Raw genomic sequence first — 19,435 nt, 5'->3', positions numbered from 1 at the left:
AGCGAGCCTCCGGCCTGGCGGCTGAGGACGAGGGCGGTTAGCGCCCCATCGGCCGCCGTGAACGTATCCCTGCTCTGCACAGACACTCCATGCTGTCAGCGCTTCTCCTGTTGGCCACTCTGAGGGGGGCACTGAGCCTGGGGACGAGAAGTGGCCACTCTGTGGCCCAGCTGGGGTCACCCCCAGGTCTGCCTGACCCCCGACCTCCAGCCTCCGACCTTCCTGCTCTTGTACAGCATTTAGGGCCCGACGGTATATTCTTGTACTGTATCCGTTCCAGTTCTGCTTGGTTGTGACTTAACGGCTTTAAAAAAAAAAAAAATAGTAAGACAGAAGAGAGGAAGCAAAAGGGAGTGAATGGAAAATAGGAAACAGTGGGGGGACAGGCCAGGACGAGAAAAGCCCTTTCCTGCACAGTCAGGGACAGGCGCGGAGCAGGGCCAGCCATGGGACGCTGCATGCAGGCAGGACCAGGGCGCTGTGCTGGGGAGCCCGGTGACCTTGGTGAGGCAGGGACGACTCCGGCCTCGGCCGCTCCCCGTCCCCGCCTGAGAGTGGGCTCCAGGCTGCTCTGCCATCGAGCTTTGACGCGAGGCGCAGAGCGGAGCTTTCCGGCGGTGGATGCCCCGGGTGGGGCAAAGCTGTGCTAGGTTTCAGACTGCTCCAAATGAATTCCAGAGGAAAACAGAACACGTTCCCCGCCCCCCCCCCCCCACCTCCCAGGAAGCCGAGTGTCCAGACGCAGGCACAGGACTTGCATTTCCCCAAACGCTGTCTCATTTGTAAGCCAACAGAGCTCTCGGCCGGCGGCCGTGGGAGTGGAAGTCCCTGCCCAGGAGCCCTGCGCCTGCAGCCGCCCCGCTGGCGAAGGAAGGGTCCTCGCTCCATCCTCCCGCCCGGGCCAGACAGCAGACTTGACCCCGTGGGGCATGCACGCTGTTCCTCTGGTCCCTGGTCTGAAACGGGAAGCGATCGCTTCTCGTGTGTCTCTGGGATTCCCTTGTGGTGAGGTTGAGTCTCGTCTTGGGGGTTTGGGGAACGTGTCTTGGGATGAGAGGAAAGAGAAGGCAGGTGGGCTGTGGGTCCAGAAAGAAACTCGGAAGCCTGCCACCCTCCTGGGGATGCCTCCGACGGAGGGTCCCCGGGGCTGTCCCAGGAGGGCTCCTCACGGCAGACGCATCCCAGGCTCGGAGGGAACTGCCTGGTGTCTTAGGATAGACACAACCCGATTTCCTGGCCGTCTTCTGCCCACACTGTGAGACACCCTACTGCCAGTCGGCCTCAAAGCTGGCCTCTTGTTTTCTCCTGCTTTTTCCAGACCTCTCCCAGCGTGTTACCGCATCCACATACGTTATCTCACAGATCCTTGCAACTTGAGGGTGGGCGTCACTTGCCCACTTTACAGATCAGGAAACTGAGGCTCGGGGTTGTTAAGGAAGCAGGCCACAAACAATACAAAATTCTGGGTTCCTGTATTTTCCTCCCCCTGCTTCCGCATCTTAGAATCTGTCGTGTGTGTCTCCGGCTGGCACACTTAGCCTTTGGAAAGCCCCCGGACATGTGTGGCCCAACCTGTCACCCACGGCTGTGTGACCTCCTCAGACCCAAGACGGCCTCTGGTCCCTGTGGCCTGAACTCCAAGGGCTAGGATTTCACGTCCCAAAGAGCCCCTTGGCTTTTTTTTTTACACTCGCAAATTACCCCCACTGTGGGGTAATTTGGGGCCCCCCGAGGGCTCGTGAGGGGTGCGCTCACTGACTCACCCGTGAACCCAGCCCTTCTCTGGGCCTTCTCTGGGCTGGGCGATGGCTGTGTTCCCAGGGCTCCAAGTAGCCACTAGCCTGATTGTCCCCAGGGCTTGCTGGGCCGCTGGCTGCCAGGAGTCTTGGCTGATGGTACGGCCAGACCCTCGGGGCTCTGCTACCCAGCGAAGGCCGTTGTCTGGGCAACGGGCGAGCCCTGGCTGGTGGGCATGCGTCCGCCTCGGTTCCCTGCCCCCTGCTCTCTGCCCATCACGGTGCTTGTCACGCAAGCTGGCTGTAAATTGGCCTCCAGGAGTGGAGAGAGCAGGGTTTTCATTTTCACGCTGGAAAATCGCTGTCTCTCCTGGAAGAAAGGAGAAACAGGTGGCCGTCAGGAGTAATGAGATGTCAGCGTATCCGGAACGCTCTTCAACTGTGACCTTATCTTGTCAAGGTCCTGTAGCCCAATCCCCAATTTCCAAGCTCTCGGGCCTGATGTCAGTCTTGTCCTTGGTGGTGCACAAGGCAGGGTGCTCCAAAAGGCTAGAAGGTCCAAGCCCTCTGCGGGCTGCAGGTAAGAAGCCCTCCCCTGGCACGTCCTTCCCGTGGCCTCGGTCCCCGTGGAGGGTGGGGAAGGACCCTGGGGTTCTCCTTTCGTCGTCCGTGCATGGGGGTCCGTGTTCTTGTATGGGAAGTCCCGAGTCAGATCCTGAGAACTGTCGGGATGCCCTTGTACGATTTGCTTGATCAGACGTCCTTGGAGGTGATGTCAGCCCAGCTGGGTGACAACCCCCACCCCCACCGAGAAAAAAAAAAAAAGCCCAGTGGAGAATACAGACTCCTTCCTCCTCAGCTCCAAATAGCTCTCTTGGTAGGCACACTACTGCGAAGTGGACTTTCGCTTGCTCGAGTCCGCTGAGGTCGCCTCTGGCTGTATGTCGTACCTCCTTTCCTGCTCTTCGAGGACCTTCTCCCGGGGCAGAACTCACTGACTGTTGTGTGCTCTGCGGGCGGCAGGAAGCGAGGGGGGCAGACAGAGGGAGGACTTTGGAGACAGACCATCTGGGTTCAAATGTCAGCCTCTGCCACCCCCCATCCATGGTCTTGAGCAAGGCCATCATGTCGCTGAGCCTCAGTCTCCCGATCTGTGAAAGGGGGTGCATGGGCATGAGCGGTAGTGCCTTACTGGCTGAGTCGGACACAGTAGGCGCTGGTTGGCCAAAACCTCCTCTTACTTTATGTTAACCCGGGAAAGCAGAGAATGCGTTCTTCCAAAGGCCAAGCGGCCGCCTCGGAAAACACGGCTCGATCTCTCTGTTGTGTGTGGAGGGCGGGGGATTGGCTGGAGTGTTAAGAGCTCATCACTGTGCACACCGCTCTTGGTTTTAAGAATCGTCACACGTGAGGGCGCGTGGCCGCTGCCCACGGAGTCCCCGCGGGAGCCTTCTCCAGCGTGTCCTGTCCCCCCAGCCCTGAAAAGGCACTCGTAGTGTTGACCTTGGCTTGATCACCCTCTGTCTCTTTGCACACTGTGGAGCGGGAATGCTGTGGCGGGGAGGCGCGGCCTAGATGATGCATTGCCCTGACAAGCCGCCTCTTCCCTTCCAGCCGCGAGGCGACCGGACGGAGAGGACGGCAGTTTCGAGCAGGATAACAGGAAGGTAATACGGGGGCAGGTCTGGTTTAAGGCCACCCTGCCCGGAGGGAGCCTGGTTTCGTGGGGATTCTCCAGCGGAAACCTCAGGTCCCCTCGCTGACATTCTGCTCCTGGTTGGGTCCCACGAGGCTGTACGCCCCAGGGGCCAGATTTACCAGGTGCCCCCCGCCCCCAGCCTCCTCCTCACACGCAGGACTAGCTCGTCTCCTGCCAAAGTCCCCCTTAGGTGCCCGTGTCCCCTTCCTGGTTCTATAACTGAGCAGCTGTCCGAAAATAAAGGAAAATATGTCAGCGTGTGTTCTGGGGGCATCTGGGGTGATTGCTCGAGATCGGGCTTGGCGGAGTGCTCCGTAAAGGGTCCGAGGGTAAATAGTTAGGGCTTGGGGCCGTGCTGTCTCTGGTGCGGCTCCTTTGCTGTGAGAACAGCCAGGGGTGGAGCCTGGAGTCACGGGCACGGCCACGTCCCGCAACGTGTCAACTACGAAAGCGGGCTGCGGGCAGGGTTTGGCCCCCCGGGCTGAGTTTCCCCAGCCGCCCCCGGCTAGAGAGCCAGGGCCCTTGTCGTCAAGGGAGGGAGGTGTGTGTGGAGAGAGCCCACACTTGGCTCCCCGCGCCCCATGCACCGCCGTGAGAAGCCCTGACCTCCTCGAACCCATTTTCTCATCTGTAAAATGGGACAGTGCCATAGCCGATGACCTGGAAATTCACGTGACTTGTTTTTTCTCTCAGCAGAAGACCAGCTGGCTGATTCTCAAGGGGGACGCAGACACTAGGACTAATTCTCCAGACCTAGACAGCCAGTCTTTGTCCCTCAGTAGCGGGACCGATAGAGACCCTCTCCAAACAATGCAAGGGGACAACTTTTACTCACGTGAGTGGTTCTTTTGAGCAAAGAGCTGTACGTGTGGCTTGAAAGGCCTCGCAGCAAAGGGGCCCCACAGCCTGGAACCCGTCCCCCCCAGATCCAAGCCTTGCTCATTAAAAAAAATACATAAGAGCAAACCAGGTAGGAGTGAGGACCCTTTTCTGTTTGAGTTTCCCTCAGACATCGTTAGCTGGCGAGCTGTCAGCGGGCATGCTGGCTTGTCTCCTGGAACATTCCGGAGCTGGCCAGAGCCCAGAAAGCCAAATGGGGCTCCCGGGCTCTTTGGCAAAGAAGGCGTCTCGGGCCGCCAGGCTGGAAGCTGAGGGCCTGTTTCCCAGAGCAGACGTAAGCATGGTCCAGGCAGGGGAGTCCAGACTGGGAGTCAATGACAGGGCACTGCCACCCGGTGCTGGTCCTGAGCAGAGATCCGGGGACTGGGGGCTTCCCGTCCCCAGGGAGCACAGATGACGACTGCCTGGCTCTGGGGGCCGTGAGTGGTTTTCAGATGTAGGGCGAGGCTCCACACGGTATTCTAGAGGCTGTGAGTTCCCGGGGAAACCACGGCCAGCTACAGGGGGATGCCCCCGGGAGGTCTGGACGTGTTCTTCGGGCCCCAGAGGGGCCGTGGGTGGTGCCCGGGGGTGAGCGTGAGGCGGAGCGCGAAAGCGAAGGATGCGGACGGGCGTGAGAAGGCAGAGAGCGCAGCGGATGCCGGCTGGGCCGCTCCTTCGTCCCGGGGCCTCTGTCCCACCCACCTGCCTGGCCGGGCGGGTAGAGACCAGAGGAGGGGACACGCACGCACAGCCAGCGCTCTGCCTGGCCCATAGTAGGTGCTCAGCGAACAGACTGTCATTGTCATCCTCACCTCCATGACTGAGCCGTAACGGGGCTGACAAATGAAAGCCTTCGCGGGCAGGGGAGGGGTGAAGAAGGCCGGGCATCGCTGGTGGTTGAAAAAGAGCCCCAAGCACAGCAAAGACGCACCGTTTCGTGGATGAGTTTCGTAAGCAGACATCTGTGAGCCCACCCCAGCCCCGCCTTGCGCCTCCGGCCCTGCCTGGGGTGCAGCCTTCTAAATGTGGGGATCTCTGGGCCGGCGCAAAGGGTGGATGTCACCGCGGGAAGGCCACACCAAAGCAGTCCCCCAGAGTGACCCATCCACCACGGGGGCACCCCTCCCGGCTGCCCGTACCGCCCGCAGGCGGGGTGCAGGCCCGGGGCCGGTCCCAGCACGACCCACCGACCGGGCAGCCGCAGTCCGTCCCCCAGCCCGTCTCTCCTCCAGGCATCCGGCGCCCTGGGTGGCGCAGGACTGACACCCGGGCCCCGGGCCGTTGCTGCTTTGTGTTCCCTAGTTCCTCACGGCAGCTGTTTTGGAAGGCGGTGCCTCCAGCCGCCCTCCTGTGCCCGGGTGTCGTGGCGTTCCCGGCGAGGCCCAGAAGCTCTCAGGAAGCCAGTGTCTGGGGACATCAGGGTGGCCCTTTCCAGCCTTCCGCCCTCTGCTTGCTGGGCGGGGCTCGGCCCCTCGCCTCCCGCTGACCCAGGGATCCCCGCTTAGGCTCGCAGGCCACCCGCGGGAGGAGGGGCGCCACGCGGGGAGAAGCCGAGGCAGGAGACGGGCTGCCGGTGGGGACCTCCTCGCGCCGCCACCTGCCGTGTGCCCCGTGCATGCTGCCGTCACCCCGGGAGCGGCGTGAGCTCGCCTGCACCTGCTGCAACCGGGTGCCCCGGGTGTCCCAGAGGTGGAGGACCCCGGCTAGGCCCGAGGCTGTGTGCGCTGATTTGATCGGCCAATCACACACCGGCAAGGTCTTGTTTCGGCCCCGCCCCCACTGTTGCCGCCCCATCACTGGGGCACGGGCAGGCGACCACAGATTGGGGGAGGGGGGTGCTGGTGCTTCTCATCCGGGCACACCTGGCCTTCAGGAATCACCTGGCCCGTGCCAGAATCCACCATCTGACTGGGGAGGTTCCTCCAAAGTGCATACAACGTGTGTGTGTGTGTGTGTGTGTGTGTGTGGCCTTCCCTTTACCGATGCTCGCTTCTGGCAGTCACCATGGTTCTGTCATTCCTTCACTTTCTACGGTGTCCCGATGTCGGCTCCTCTGAGCAGAAAGCCCACTGTGCTATCACACGTGTCCTGAAGACACTCCCTGCCTTGTTTACCGATGTGCATGGACCCGGGATGCTGGCCATGCCCACATCGAGCGTGCCTTGCCAGCTGCCAGCCGATTGAGAAATTCGGGCGGGGCGGGCAGCACCCAGAATCCGAGGGCCAGGTCCCCTCTTTGCCCGGGGCTCCTTGGACTATCCCCGAGCAGCTCCCAACGTGAGTGCATCGACACCGGTCCCGTTGGGAGATGACTGTTCTCGAACGAAGCAGTTGCACACGGCAAGGCACGCCCAGCCGCGTCCCTGGGACACCTATCTGTAGCGCGCCCAAGGAAGGTAGGATTGTGACACTCAACACAGTGGGCGCTCAATAAATGTTTGTTGAATTGAGATGCGTTAAATTCAACGGGTATTTATTGAGCACCCACTCTGTGCCAGACGCTGTGTGGGGCGCGAAGGGGGGCACCGAGAAGACGAGAGCGGCCCCCGCCCCGGAGAAGCATACAGGGCGCGAGAGAGGCGGAGACGCCGGCGGGAGCGAGCACACGTGCATCCCGCCGCCACCCACCGGGGGCCTCCGAGGGTGACGGGGAGGGGGCACGGCTCATGCCACCCATGACACCATCGGCACATCTCACCTGGGGCTGAGCTCATCATTCAGTGCTTCATCCATCCCTCCACCAAACATTTATTGAGCACCTACCATGTGCAGGACATGGTGCTAGGCAGCGGACAGGCGGAGGGGAGTGTGGCGCAGGGAAGCAGATGACTGAGGCGCGGTGACAGAGCAGCGCGGACCCCCCTCCTTTGTGGCAGCGGCTCTCCGCTCGCTCCGACACCCCTTCTGAAGAGGGTCTCGTTGAAATATGAGAGACTGCTTTTATTTTCCTTTATCCTACACCCAGGGTCCTATCTGGACCGTGTGTTTGGTACGTCGTGGCACCAGTGAAGCTGACTTTGGCACGGGGAAGGGTGGCACGGGGCGCTTGTTAGAAGCAGAGGGTCTTGAGCCCCCAGAAGAACACGAGGCGACGTGAGCCCCCTTCCGCAGCCTGGACCCTGCGGACGGGCCTGCTGCCTGCCTGGGTCCCACGTTCCGAGCCCCTGAGGTTCTGCCTTCTCCTTTGAGGTCCCCCACGACGCCCTCTGTGTGGTCAGGGAGGTGTCGGCATAAAACAAAGCCCCAGCCGGCTGGAGACCCCACCCGGAGGACTCAGGGACCCCTAGAAAGACCCCAGTGCTTCTGAAGGAACAGGCCCTTCCTCAGGCCCCAGCACATGTGAGGGATGGAGAAGGGGCCAGGGGGGCGGGGGGGGGAAGCTCTGCTTTGGAAACTGAGGCAGCACAGATGGTGGTCCCTGTGGCTTTGGCTTTTGCGTCCCCTTCTGTGTGTCCCTCCCTGTGGAGTCCCGTGTTTGATGGGACGCGCTGGTCTTCGCCCGGGGTCCTGGTGTGGGGCCTGGCCACGGTCGCCTCCCTGGGTCCCTCCCAGCGCCCACGGGCACGGGGGTTAGGAGGCAGGGCTCTGCGGCAGCTTGCTACCGGCCTGAGGTTTGGTCAGAGGTGGCCTTTCTCCCGTCCCCTGTCACAACAATTGCTCCCACGTGTCCCAGTCCGCGACTGAAAGAAAGAGACCCCGATTGGCCGTCGGCCGGTCTCATGACAGCATCTGGTTCACGTGGGCCCCGCGGCCCCCGGGGGCGGCTCCACAAACCTCAGGCCTGAAGAACAACGTCAGGGCTGTTTCCTCCCTCACGACGGGCCAGACGAGGCCCGGGGGGAGGGCGCCACCCTCCCGACCTTCGGCAGATACCTTCCCGAGCACCTTCCGTATTCAGGCCCCGCCGTAGGTGCTGGGGGTAGAGCAGAGGCCCGAAGAGATGACACCCTGGCCCGAGGAGCCCAGCTGCTCGTGGGGTGGGGGCTCAGGAGCAGAGTTAGAAACTAAGTTCCATCAATGCCGTGCAGGTAAGGAAGCCAGGAGGTGCTGGGGACAGTCTTCAATACGGCGGCCGGGGAAGGGAGACCATATCTGAGCGAGACTCGAGGGGGTATAGGCTCGAACCAAGTGGACACTTAGAGGAAGCCTGGCAGGCTTGTGGGTGGCAAGGGGGCCCGTGTGGTAGGGGTGAGGGCTGCGATGCGCGGGGTCATGGGGGACTTGGTCACCCAGGGATGACTCCAGCCTGGCGTCCAAATGGAGCTGTGGTCCTGGAGGGTTCCCGGCAGAGCCCTGACCTCGTCAGGCCTGAGTGGGGGCACGAAAGACCACATGAGGCCATTGCCATCTTCCAGGTTGGGGGACAGTTACTGGGAGGGTGTCCTGTGGGTGTGCGTTCCTAGCAGAGGGTTCCTTTGGGGAAGGTGTCCGGGGGAGGGGGGGTGTGTTCCTGGGGGAGTGTCCAGGGACAGGGTGTCCTATGGGGAGGGTGTCTTGGGGGGGTTCCCCGGGGGGGGCATCCTGGAGGATTGTCCTAGGGGAGAGGGTCCTGGGGGGTGCTAGGGGGGTGTCCCCGGGGGGTGTTCTAAGCAGCACACGCGGCATGTACAAACGAGCTGAGGTGAGAAGTGGGGTGGCCATTTGGGAAACAGGAGGCCAGTGGAGTGGCAGGGGAGGGACCAGCCGGGACCGAGCCGGTCTGTTGTGGTGCCAGGTAGCTTCTCTGTCTGCTGAGGAACGGGCCAGCGGTGCAGGGGTGCGGGCAAGGGGACGAGGCAGTCCGTTCTATGTATGGAAAACCAGGACAGATGGGCAACTTCACAGAGGGTAAAATGGAGGCTGCCAGGCCAGGAAACGAGGGGTTGGGGTGTCCACGGAAGCAGCGGGGAGCCCCTTGAGTGGTCTGAATGGCAGGACCCTGTGTGAGCAGGTAAGGCTCGTGTGGCCGGGGGGACGGAATCAGGAGTGACGTGGGGTAGATGGAGGTGCCTTTCTTCAGAGATAGGGAGAGAACCAGGTGGTTCTGGGAGGAGCCCATCGAGCCGGAAGCCTGAACATCCAGGCCCAGCTGGAGGCGGGCGGACGGGCTGAGGGCTCAGGAGACGTGTGAGCTCCCAGCAGAGTCCCCGAGGGTCCTCGGCGCCCGGAGGCGAGTGGGTAGCCTGAGGCCCAGGACTTTCCGCAGGCGGGTGCCCGATAGACCGGTGTTCCTGAGATCGCAGCACGTTCTCCAAAGGGTCTGAGGCCCAAATAAGGTGTGGTCCTCTGGGTTTACTCCCAGCTCCCTCTGGGTCCCTCTCCTGTTTCTCGTCTCTGCTGAATCCTGGAGGAAAGGGGAGAGAAAGAGTGGGCGGGCGGGCAAGGCGCCGTGTTGGGGCACAAGGAGACCCAGATGAGCCACTAGGGATGAAGACAGCCACGGCCAGGGGAGTGGGCCACGGAAGCCAGGGGCGGGGGAGGGGGGGCGGCCACCTGATCAGCTGGCGTGGAGGCTGCTGGGGAGGGCGTGGCCAGCCACGTCTTTCTGCAAGACCGTGGCCTCCAGCTGCATGGACGGATCGCTCTCTTTCTCTGCTCCCGTCCAGTCCCTAGAAAGAGCAGTGGACCCGCCAGACGTCACGGAGGGGACCCTGACCCAGAAAACCCTGTTGGCCCCTCATCGCTAGAGACCACCCCAGCTGTGAGAGTGGGGCACCCCCGGGCAAAGCCCACCGCCCTTTGGTGGGGGTTGGCTGGGGACTCTTTGCTTTTAGCCAGATCCCCTGTGTAACCGCTTCCCAGCAGGCCTGCCCTCGGGGACCGGGCGGGGTGCGGCGTCTGAGTGGTGGGCCAGGGCATAAGCTGAAGGCAGTGCCGTGTTCCTGGAAAGGAGCCGAAGTCTCAGGTCACACCTCTCAGGGCTTCCTTTGCTCCCCTCCGAATCTGCCTTGGGGTCTTGAGACACCCCCACCCAGCTGGAAGCTGGCTCCCCTCCCCCATCCCAGGCCAGGAGCACTTGATCAATGACCGTCTGTGTCCTTTCTCCCCCGGGGGACGGGGACGGTTAGCGCCTGGGGAGCGCTCGCTTCTCAGTGCTCGGCAGTGCTGTGCGCTGGGCCTTCGGGGACCAGCCCCCTCCTCGCTTCGTGGGACACAGCATTGCTTCTGGTGGGGGAGGGGGGAGGGGGCACGACAGTGGCTGCCGCTGATACAGGCAGCAACGGTGTCCACGAGGTCACAGGACGGGCCGGCAGGGAGTGCTAGATCCGGTGCTGGTCCACTCGGACGTGAATCCCAGCTCGTCATTTGCCTTGTGACTTTGGCACAAAAGCAAACTTGTCTGCTTTGAAAATGGCCTCGTCAATGGGGATGATCCGGTCGTCCTGGGAGGAAGCACCTGGGCTTTGGGGGCTGACGTGTGGGCACCCGGCATCCCGCGACCTGAGCCTTGGGGGATGTCTCGGCAGAGCGCGGTCAAGTCCACGGCCCGGGTCGTGGCGAGCCTTCCGCGGCCCCCTCTCGCCGGCTTCTGAAGCCTGGAGCTTGGACCATCTTCGGGCCTCCTGTTCACGGTCAATCGGGGCGGAAGACAGTTCCAGCCGGTGCAGGACTCAAACCTGTGCAGGGCCACAGGGCCGCAAAGTCGCGGAGCCACGCGTCAGTGGAAAACCCGTTGTGGTTCTGGCAGAGCTGACAAAGGTCTGCCCAGGGAAGCACGGAGAATGCCAGGTTTGCACCGAGAATGCCTGGAGGCTGTGATGGTCTCGGCCGCTCTCCAGCTGCATCGGGACCAGCCGCCTGCCCCCGAGATCCTCCCCTTGAGGATACTCCAACCGGTCGGAAGCCAGCCCAGAAGAGGCCCAGACCCGAGGAGACTGGGGCCCTGAGAGCGGTCCCGCAGGACGCCAGGGGCAAGGCTGACACCGGTGGGCTTCTGAGAGGAGGTGGCAGGGGAGCCCGTTTGGCGAGGACTCGGGGACGGGTGGGTGTCCAGCACCTGCAGAGCTGATGAGACTGACGACGACCCAGCTGCCGCCTCGTCCCAGGGGCAGTAGACCTGCCTTCTCTCAAGTACACACAGCGGGCACTCTTCTGGCCACCCAGTGTCATCTGACACGCAGGTGCCTGAAAGTTCCCCCCCCCCCGCCCCGGCAAAACCACACCAGGCAGAGCTGCTGGAGCGGGAGGGATCACTGGATCCTGAAGCCAGAAGTCCCGGGCTCTTGCCGTGCCCTCGCTGTGAGCAGACCTTGACCTTTAGGAGTCATTTGTTCTCACTAGGCTCCCGCTTCCTCACCCGTAAAGGGAGGCCATGTGTAATGGGAAGGCGTATGAGGGTCAGGTAAAGTCTCTGAATGTGTGTGGGGACTTTTTAAACTGGTGGCTCTCAACCCTAGCTGCACATGGGGTCCCTGGGACCTCTAAAATCCACTGATGGCTGGTCCCAGCCCCAGAGAGACCAAGTTTGACGGGTCTACATGGCAGCCTGGGGGGGGAGAGAGTGGACCCTCCCCTACTATCCCTGCTGGTCCCCACTACGTATAGCCAAACCCCACCCCCCCCCCGAAACAATACAGCAGACAGATCACAGAACTCCAAGGGTGGAAAGAGGAGGTGGGCTGGACCCCAGGACTCGAGGGAAAACATGGGACCCACGTCTCCCACCTCCCATGCAGTGGCACCAGGGGCCAGGTAGACGTCTCGCTCCCCTGGCCACACCAGCAGATGTGAAGCGGGAGGCCCGCTGGCTCCTGGCAGCCTGGAGGGTGGGCCTGGGAGGCCCTCTCCACCACGGCTGGCATCTCCCACCCCCACCTCGGGGCACGGAGCCACCAGGGAAGCGCATCTCGCCCCCGCAGGCAGTGCCGACAGGCACCGGCTGGACTCGGCCGGTCCCAAGGGCCCTTTGACAAATGTTCTGAAAACTGGCTTGTCCTCGAAGCCGCATGCCCCACAAACCCCATCTGCCAAACCCAACCAGGTGGCAGCGGCCTCCGTGGGAGGTTTTCCTGGGACCCGGCGTCCTCGTCCTCCGACGCAAAGTCTCAGATGTCCGGGAGACGATAGAGGGCTACTCCAAGAGCCATGAAGATAACAATTTGGGTAAAAACAAGCAACAAACACGACATGCAGAAGGACTGGATGTTGGGGCGCCTGGTGGCTCAGTCCATCGATCCTCCAACTTCGGCTCACGTCATGACCTCAGGGTTCGCAAGGTTGAGCCCCGTGTTGGGCTTTCTGCTGTCAGCACGGAGCCTGCTTTGGATCCTCTGTCCCCCTCTCTCTGCACCTTCCTGCTCGCTCGCTCTCTTTCTCTCTCTCACTCACACACACACATAAATATTTGAAAAACGAACTGGATGTTGGGGTTCGCGGACAAGGACCTTGAGTGCCAGCCATCAGAAGAACACTTCAACAAGCAAGTACAGATACTCTGGAAACAACCAAAAATATAAAAAAAAGAGCCAAACGGAAACGATAGAAATGAAAAAGAAAATAATCAAAATTTAAAAATCATCACGTGGATTCAATAACACAGCAGCAGAACATGACAGAGGAAAGCTAGTGGTCCCGTAGATGGAACAGCAGAAGGGACCCCGTCGGCACAACAGAGAGAAAACAGCAGGAAATAAACGAACGGGGCCTCGGAGACCGGCGGGGCAATATTTGTAGCATTGGAGTCCCAGAAAGAGAGAAGACAGTGGGTTTGAAAAAGTACTCAAGGATGTGGCCGAACACTTACCAGATGTGGCAAAACACATAAACCTACCGGTTCCAGAAACTGCGTGAACCCCAAGTGGGATGAGTCCAAGGCAATTCACTCCAGAACCCATCACAATTGAACTTCTAAAATCTAAAGACAGAGGGTCGAAAATCCTGAAAGCAGCCGAGACAGAAGGCAGACTCCCTGTAGGGAAACGCCGGTCTGGAGGCGGGCATTTCTCGTCAGAAACCACGGGGGCCGAAAGCAAGTTGCTCGTCCGCGTCAATTCCATATTGGGGGAGCACATCCTCCGGGAATGAATGGGAAACGCAGAAATTCTCGAAGGAAAAGCAAGAAGTTTTCACCAGCAGACGTTCTTTCAAGAATTGTGGGCAGAAGTTGTCCAGGCCAAAAGGAAATGCTAAGAGAAGGGTTGGAGCTTCTGAACAGAAAGCCCATCGGAACAGGCAAAAAATGGGGCAAACGTGATTGGCTCTTCTTTTCGTGAGTTTCTGAAATCCTGTTTGAATCCCGGTGAAGCGAAATTTCTAACGTTATCGGATATGGACGCTCAAGGTAGGTGGAAGAAATACCTGTGACAAGTGTCACTAAAAAGGAGAACAGGGTGGCCTCTGGGGAGTAGGGTCTCTGCACGAGAAGCAGTAAAATACAGAGGCTGGCACATGGCGGTCTGAACAGGGGACATTGTGACAGCCGTCCATGTGACAGCAGTGCCTCCAGGTGACGGCTAGAGGTGAGGGCATTGCTGTTCTTGAGGCCCTAAAGCCGTGCTTCCCGAACCGTCACGATGCCCCGGAGGGCTGGTAAAAACCCAGCTCACGGGACCCCAGCCCTGGATTCTGATGCAGGAGGTCGGGGGCGGGGCCTGAGAACTTGCCTTTCTCACCAGCTCCAGGTAAGCCGATGCCGCTAGTCAGGGACCCCACTTTGAGAACCACTGCCCCGGCATCTTTGGATGATAAGGGCCTCCTGTGTCTCGGCGGAGGGTCCCTCAGATCCTCGACCGGACAGCCCCACGTCCCCAAGTGTGCCTGGCTCTGTGTGTAAATTAGGAGGGACCCCAGGACTGTGAGTCAGGACGCCTCATTTGCATCACGGGGCCGGGCGCCCTCGGGCAGCGCCCCCCCCCCCCCTCCACGATCTCTGAGCCTCGATTCGCCTTCTGTAGAATGGGAAGCTAGTTGATGACCTGGAGGAGGCTTGAGAGAGGCTGGGAGGAAGAGGGACGGCAAGAGTGGGGCTGGCGCCTCGCCCCTCACCCCACTTCTGTCTCCCCTTCCCCCTGTTTTGTGTGTCAGTTCATGTAAAATCTCGCGTGGTGAGAGGGCGCCTTTGCTCAAGGAAGCTTGAGAACCCTGCCCTCGATGTGGCAAAAGGCCCTTTCTGACCCGCATCCAGGGCCTTCCCACAGGCCACCCGGGAGCAAACAAGTCCCCAAGACCGGTTCCCCAGCTGAGGCAGCGCCTACAGGCTTGCCCGTGTCCACATGCACGCAGAATGTCTCCTTTGTCCTCACAGACTCGGCGAGGACTCCCAGAGACGAGGGCATCTGGATAAGTATCCTTTGCTCAGAGCAGGGCCGTCCTGGAGTGGGTGGGTGGGCAGTTCTGTGCGCGGCACCCAGCTCATCCGAGGCCCTGTCCTCCGCCCTTGGTCCGGTGTGCACATGGCCTTGTGGACACAGAGACGTGCCCCGCCCCCCGCCGGGCCCAGCAGCCTGGAGGCTCCCGGGGTATGTTGCTGCCTGGGCTGCTGGGTCCCGGCCCGGTGCTGGGAGCCAGGACCCCCGGATGGAGCAGACGTGGTCCCTGAGCGTTAAGGGCCCACAGGGACTGGGGACAAGCCTCCTGAAGGTGCTCCCCCAGAGTGGGGGTGGCCCGGCTCTGCCACTCGTCCTCGCCTTCAGGACGCATCCCACGCTCCCCTCTCGGCCAGAAGGACGTCGCAGAGAGCCTCCGCGCTGCCCTCTCCAGGCACGTGCTGCAGGGGCGTAACTGGGAGATCTCAGACCCCGGGGCCCACGCGGTGCAGCCGGAGACGTGAGCCATGGAGGTGGAGCAGGTGTGGGGGTCCCACAGTCTCAGGCCAGCCCTTTTCTGCTTCAAGAGAAGCTGGACATTAGGCTTTTAATGTGACCCCCCACAACTGCAAACAGCTTAAGGTCTTTTAGAAAATAAAATAGTTTTCCTGCCACCTTCTGCTGGTGACAGGCCTCCGTGTGCAGCCTCTGGGACAGGAGGGCACAGCCCTACCCTGCACAGGGGTCCTGACTCTGCCCCCAGCTCGCCGGGTCCACCAGGCGAGGAGCGCGGCCTGGGGGACCGGTGGCACCAAGGCCTGAGGCCGTCAGAGAACACAGGCGCCCACCGGGACCAGGGCTGGGCCCCAGGGTGTTCCTGGGGTCCTAGGCGGGCTCAGGGACATCACACCCTTGCTGGCTTCCTCCTCAGTCAGCGCCCTGGAGACAGAGGCCACGACTGAGGGGGGGGGGGCGTGACCTTCAGGGGCCTTTCTGGGTGTCACCACCCAGCCCCGCCGGCCGGGGCTGAGCCTTTCCTCCCCTGCCTGGCCGAGCCTGCGTGCGTGCGTGACAGAGCTGTGCTGTGTCTGTTTCAGGATCCCCCTATTCCAAATCTGACCCTCTCCCAGGACACGGAAAGAATGGCCTGGACCACCGGGTAGGTACTCGACCCCTCCCTGGCTCGCGGTGCACTAACCGTCACCCGCCGTGAGCCTGAGCGCGGGGCCCACACGGCCAGAAGGAGGGGCCCGGGGACCCCGCTCGCCCACCAGCTCTTGCCTGCTGTCCCCAGGGGCCCTGCTGTCACCCTTGCAGACCAGGGCCAGACCAGAACTGGGACACCCCCCTCCCCTCTGAACCCGGCCCCCGGCTCCCAAGGAGACCTCAGTGTGGGGGCAGGGGGAGACAGGGGCCACCCAGAGTATTCAGATCCTCTGAGGCCCCTCCTGGCCCACGTCCTTCTTCTGTGACCCAGAGCCTATCTAAGGACCTTAAAGGGTTGGCTGGCTCACGAGCAACGTGAACCGAGGACCTACGTCCGTTTCTGGGGTGTCGTGACCATCAGGACTGTCACCGCTAGTGGTGTCATTAACATCTGTGACTATTATCGTCCCTAATGATGCCGCTTCCACCTGTGATAATTATCGCATCCCACACCATGTCCTTGGCTTTCTCTGGCTGCCCCCCCCCCCCCCCCCCGCTAAAGGCTGGTTTGACCTCCTCGTCCGGTTTTCCCAGTCTTGGGACATGGGAATGTGAGCCCGGGTAGTTTGGCACCTGCCTTGTCCCCACGGGAGGTCTGGGCTCATTTTTGTTGCTGTTCCTGTGGCTTCACTAGTCCCCAGTGAGGACTGGGGTAGGGCAGGTGTGATGGCACCAGAGCCCCCCCACCCCACCCCCCGGCAACAGCCCCAGGAGACCCGCGGTCAGGCAGCCTCTGTTGTCTGAGGACGTTTGTCTAAAACCGAGGCAAGTCGTTCCGCAAGAGAAGCCGCTCAGAAGTCACCCCCTGTGATACCCTTCAGTGGTCTTGGCAGTAAGTGTATAATGCGGGGGACAGCCTCCCCCGGTCCCCCAGGGCAGACCTCACATCCAGGGTCCCAGACGCCTCCGGGACAATCCAAGAACAGGGATGCCTCGGGCATTTTCTCCGCCGCCTTTGTCCTCCTCAGGCTCTGGCCCACCTGCTGCTGTGTCTGTCCTGGGCCCAGGCACCTCTGCATGGTTTGACTCTAGTCAACCCCCTCTTGCCACTAACCGCACCCGCGTTCTGGAAGGGGCCGAGTCAGGGCGCACGCATGCGGCATGCTTCCCTGAATTTCCTTCTAAGGATTTCTCCAGCCTTCATCCTCAGTGGACGGCGGGGAGGGCACGGGGTGGGCGGGAGATGTAAACCCTCGGGCTCGGGGTTAGGCGTCCTGAAGGTGGTGGGGAAACCATTCCAGAACGTTCTCTGCACACGTGGAACAGCTCCTGTGTGGCTCGGGGGCCTACGAGGGCGGTGGTCACAGGCTAGGCCATGCCAAGGTGCCCCACCCCCCACGCCAAGTCCTGGGACTTGCCCTCGTTAAGAGAGGAATTCTCCGCACTCTGGTCTTACATCATTGGTGCCTGGGCCGTGCATCCTCTGGGGAGGTGCCCTCCTTGGTACATGCTGGAAGGAGCCGGATTGATGCCCCAGCACCTGCAGAGAAGGCTGTGGCGTCACACGCCCACCCCCCACCCCACAAGAGCTGGGAACGGCTGATCCAGACACCCCAGCATGGATGCAATGTTCGTTCCCTCTCCTAGAGCTAGTGAGAGCAGGGGCTCCGAAGCACAGGTGCGCTCAGACCAAAAACCCATGACCTCCAACCACAAGGGAGCAGAGGAGAAAAGTATGAAGGAAGTTACGTACCAGAATTATACAAGAAACAGAAGAGCCTTGTATGAGCAAAACTGCTGAAGCTTAGCTCTGAGCTTCCTAGCGGCCAGGGCAAAGAGGCAAACGGGACTGGCTGTGTAGTTCCCATCTGGCGGGAAGAAGGAACTCAAGTTCATCAGGGGGAGACGGAGGTTTCTAGTTCTTGCTCTGAGAGGGATTTGTCACAAGGGGTCACCACCCCGTGTCCCAAGGCTCATTAAAATACCCTGATAACCAGCCTGCCACAAAGCCTACCTGTGGTAGCTGCTCATCTCCGTGGAAGGACCGGGGCGGTGGCCACTGGTGGCCATTCCTGTGGCTGGCAGCGTGGCTCCCCCTGTGCCGCCTGGTCTGCTATTAGGAGAACGACCGCCGGCCACCTGATGGCAACGAGGAGCGTAATCGAATTCTCCGAGTAGAAGGCAGAGGCTGTCACGTTGTAGTCACGGCAGGCAGAGGGGACGCTAGTTTGTGAGGACACACGGTATCGGGCCGGTATTGCCTTCGTACGTGAAAATGCCCCGAGCCACCCGGCAGTGCCGGAGACCCGGATAGAATACAGGACGGCAGGCAATTGGAACATGGCTTTTGAGATCAGACGTGCGGATCCGTTGAACCAAAAGGCACGGGAAGCGAATGGCGCAAGTGCACGGTGCAGACGGCAAGCAGCCTAGGGGGTCTGTGGGGGACGCGTATCTTGCGAATCAGGCTTCCACGTGTCCATCAAGCGTTTGCCGAAACGTCTGTGTACAAGGAAAGCCTTGGTGAAGCAGTCTGAGGTTTTCCAGCCGTGACCCTGCAAAGCACACGTACGTACCGCAGTCAGCCCTCGGTTGGCCCCCAGCTCTGCCACCGGCTCCGGGCGCGTTTTCGGGCCACCCGCTCGCATTTCCTGAGGCTCTCCTTCCTGGCCTTTGAAAACATCACCCTTGCCTCTCAGGGGCGTCGTGAGGACCCACGACCGTTAAAGCGGGTGGCGTCTTCTCCTCCGTGCGCGCCACGGCACGGTTCCCACACGGGGAGTCGTCATCAAGGCAGAAGCCCCCTGCCCTTTCTTGCTCCCACACGGGTGGCTGTTGGCACATTCCGACGGGAGCCTCAGCCGGAAAATAACGGTGACCGGCCACCGTTCCTTTCCTACTGCTAACAGTTGCCGTCTGATTTTTGAGACGTGAAAGACATGGGTTGAAACGGTCACAGTTCTGTGGATTCGCTGTGGGACCTCGGGCTCGTCGCTTGACCTCTCTGAGCCTCGTCCATAACATGCCATGACGGTACCCGTCTCCTGGGTTGGCAGCAAAGATTGTGAGATGTATCTGGAGGGCGGCTGGCGCACGGAGACTCCAGCCAGTGGGAGGGGTTACTAACCGGTTGCCTTTAAATTCCCTGGGGCCTCTGTGGAGGCCCGTAGGGGGGATCAGCCAGGGACGTGCCTATTGGCATCGTGTTCCCGGGGCTCCCCTGGCCACCCCATCTCTGGAGGAGTAACCACGAGACTCCCTTGCACCAGGGAGGTCTTGAAGATCTCAGACGCTTGGAAGACAACGGGGAGACCGCTCTTCCCCTGCTGTGGACTGATCCGCCGCCCCCGGCCCTCCACCCCTCTCTCCTGGGAGTCTCTGTCTGGTCTCAGAGCCTGGCAGACCACAGGGCGCTTTTGCTGCTAAGGGGGCTCTAACTGCCCAGGTCGGCGGCGGGGGCCTGTGAGGCAGGGCAGTGGGCACTAGGGGGAGGCATTTCTCTTCCGCACCACAGGCCAGCCCGGCGAAGGCAGTGGACGCAGGTTTGCCTTGCGTTAATGCGGGAAGAGGTTCCCCAGCCAGACAGGCGCCCCCTGGGGGTGCTTCCCGGTGTCCTGAGAATAACGTCTCAGGAAAAATCCCCAAGGAGAACTATTCTGTGATGATTGTAAAAGGGAGTGGAGGCGAACGCACCTGGCTCAGGGTCGTGAGGCCAGTGAGGCACCTGCCCAAAGGCTCGGTCATCAAAG

General features: G+C 61.3%; 1 protein-coding gene across 23 annotated transcripts in view; it reads left to right on the top strand.

Moving 5' to 3' along the window:
* Positions 1–19,435, top strand: part of ABLIM2 (actin binding LIM protein family member 2) — a 139,803-nt gene that overhangs the window by 103,027 nt on the left and 17,341 nt on the right. For 6 of the 23 annotated variants that reach the window (XM_043573073.1, XM_043573072.1, XM_043573066.1 and 3 more), the window contains 3 exons: positions 3,351–3,403; positions 4,132–4,270; positions 15,638–15,699. In XM_043573073.1, the coding sequence (XP_043429008.1) occupies positions 3,351–3,403; positions 4,132–4,270; positions 15,638–15,699 (254 nt within the window). Of the gene's footprint in view, positions 1–2,196; positions 2,317–3,350; positions 3,404–4,128; positions 4,405–15,637; positions 15,700–19,435 lie in introns of those variants that run through there. The other 17 variants (XM_043573056.1, XM_043573057.1, XM_043573054.1 and 14 more) reach the window with 7 other exon arrangements.

The sequence above is a fragment of the Prionailurus bengalensis genome, chromosome B1 (genome assembly GCF_016509475.1).
Source record: "Prionailurus bengalensis isolate Pbe53 chromosome B1, Fcat_Pben_1.1_paternal_pri, whole genome shotgun sequence".
Lineage (NCBI taxonomy): Eukaryota > Metazoa > Chordata > Mammalia > Carnivora > Felidae > Prionailurus > Prionailurus bengalensis.
Note: the sequence above shows the minus strand (reverse complement) of the source record. Positions and strands in the feature narration are given on the sequence as shown.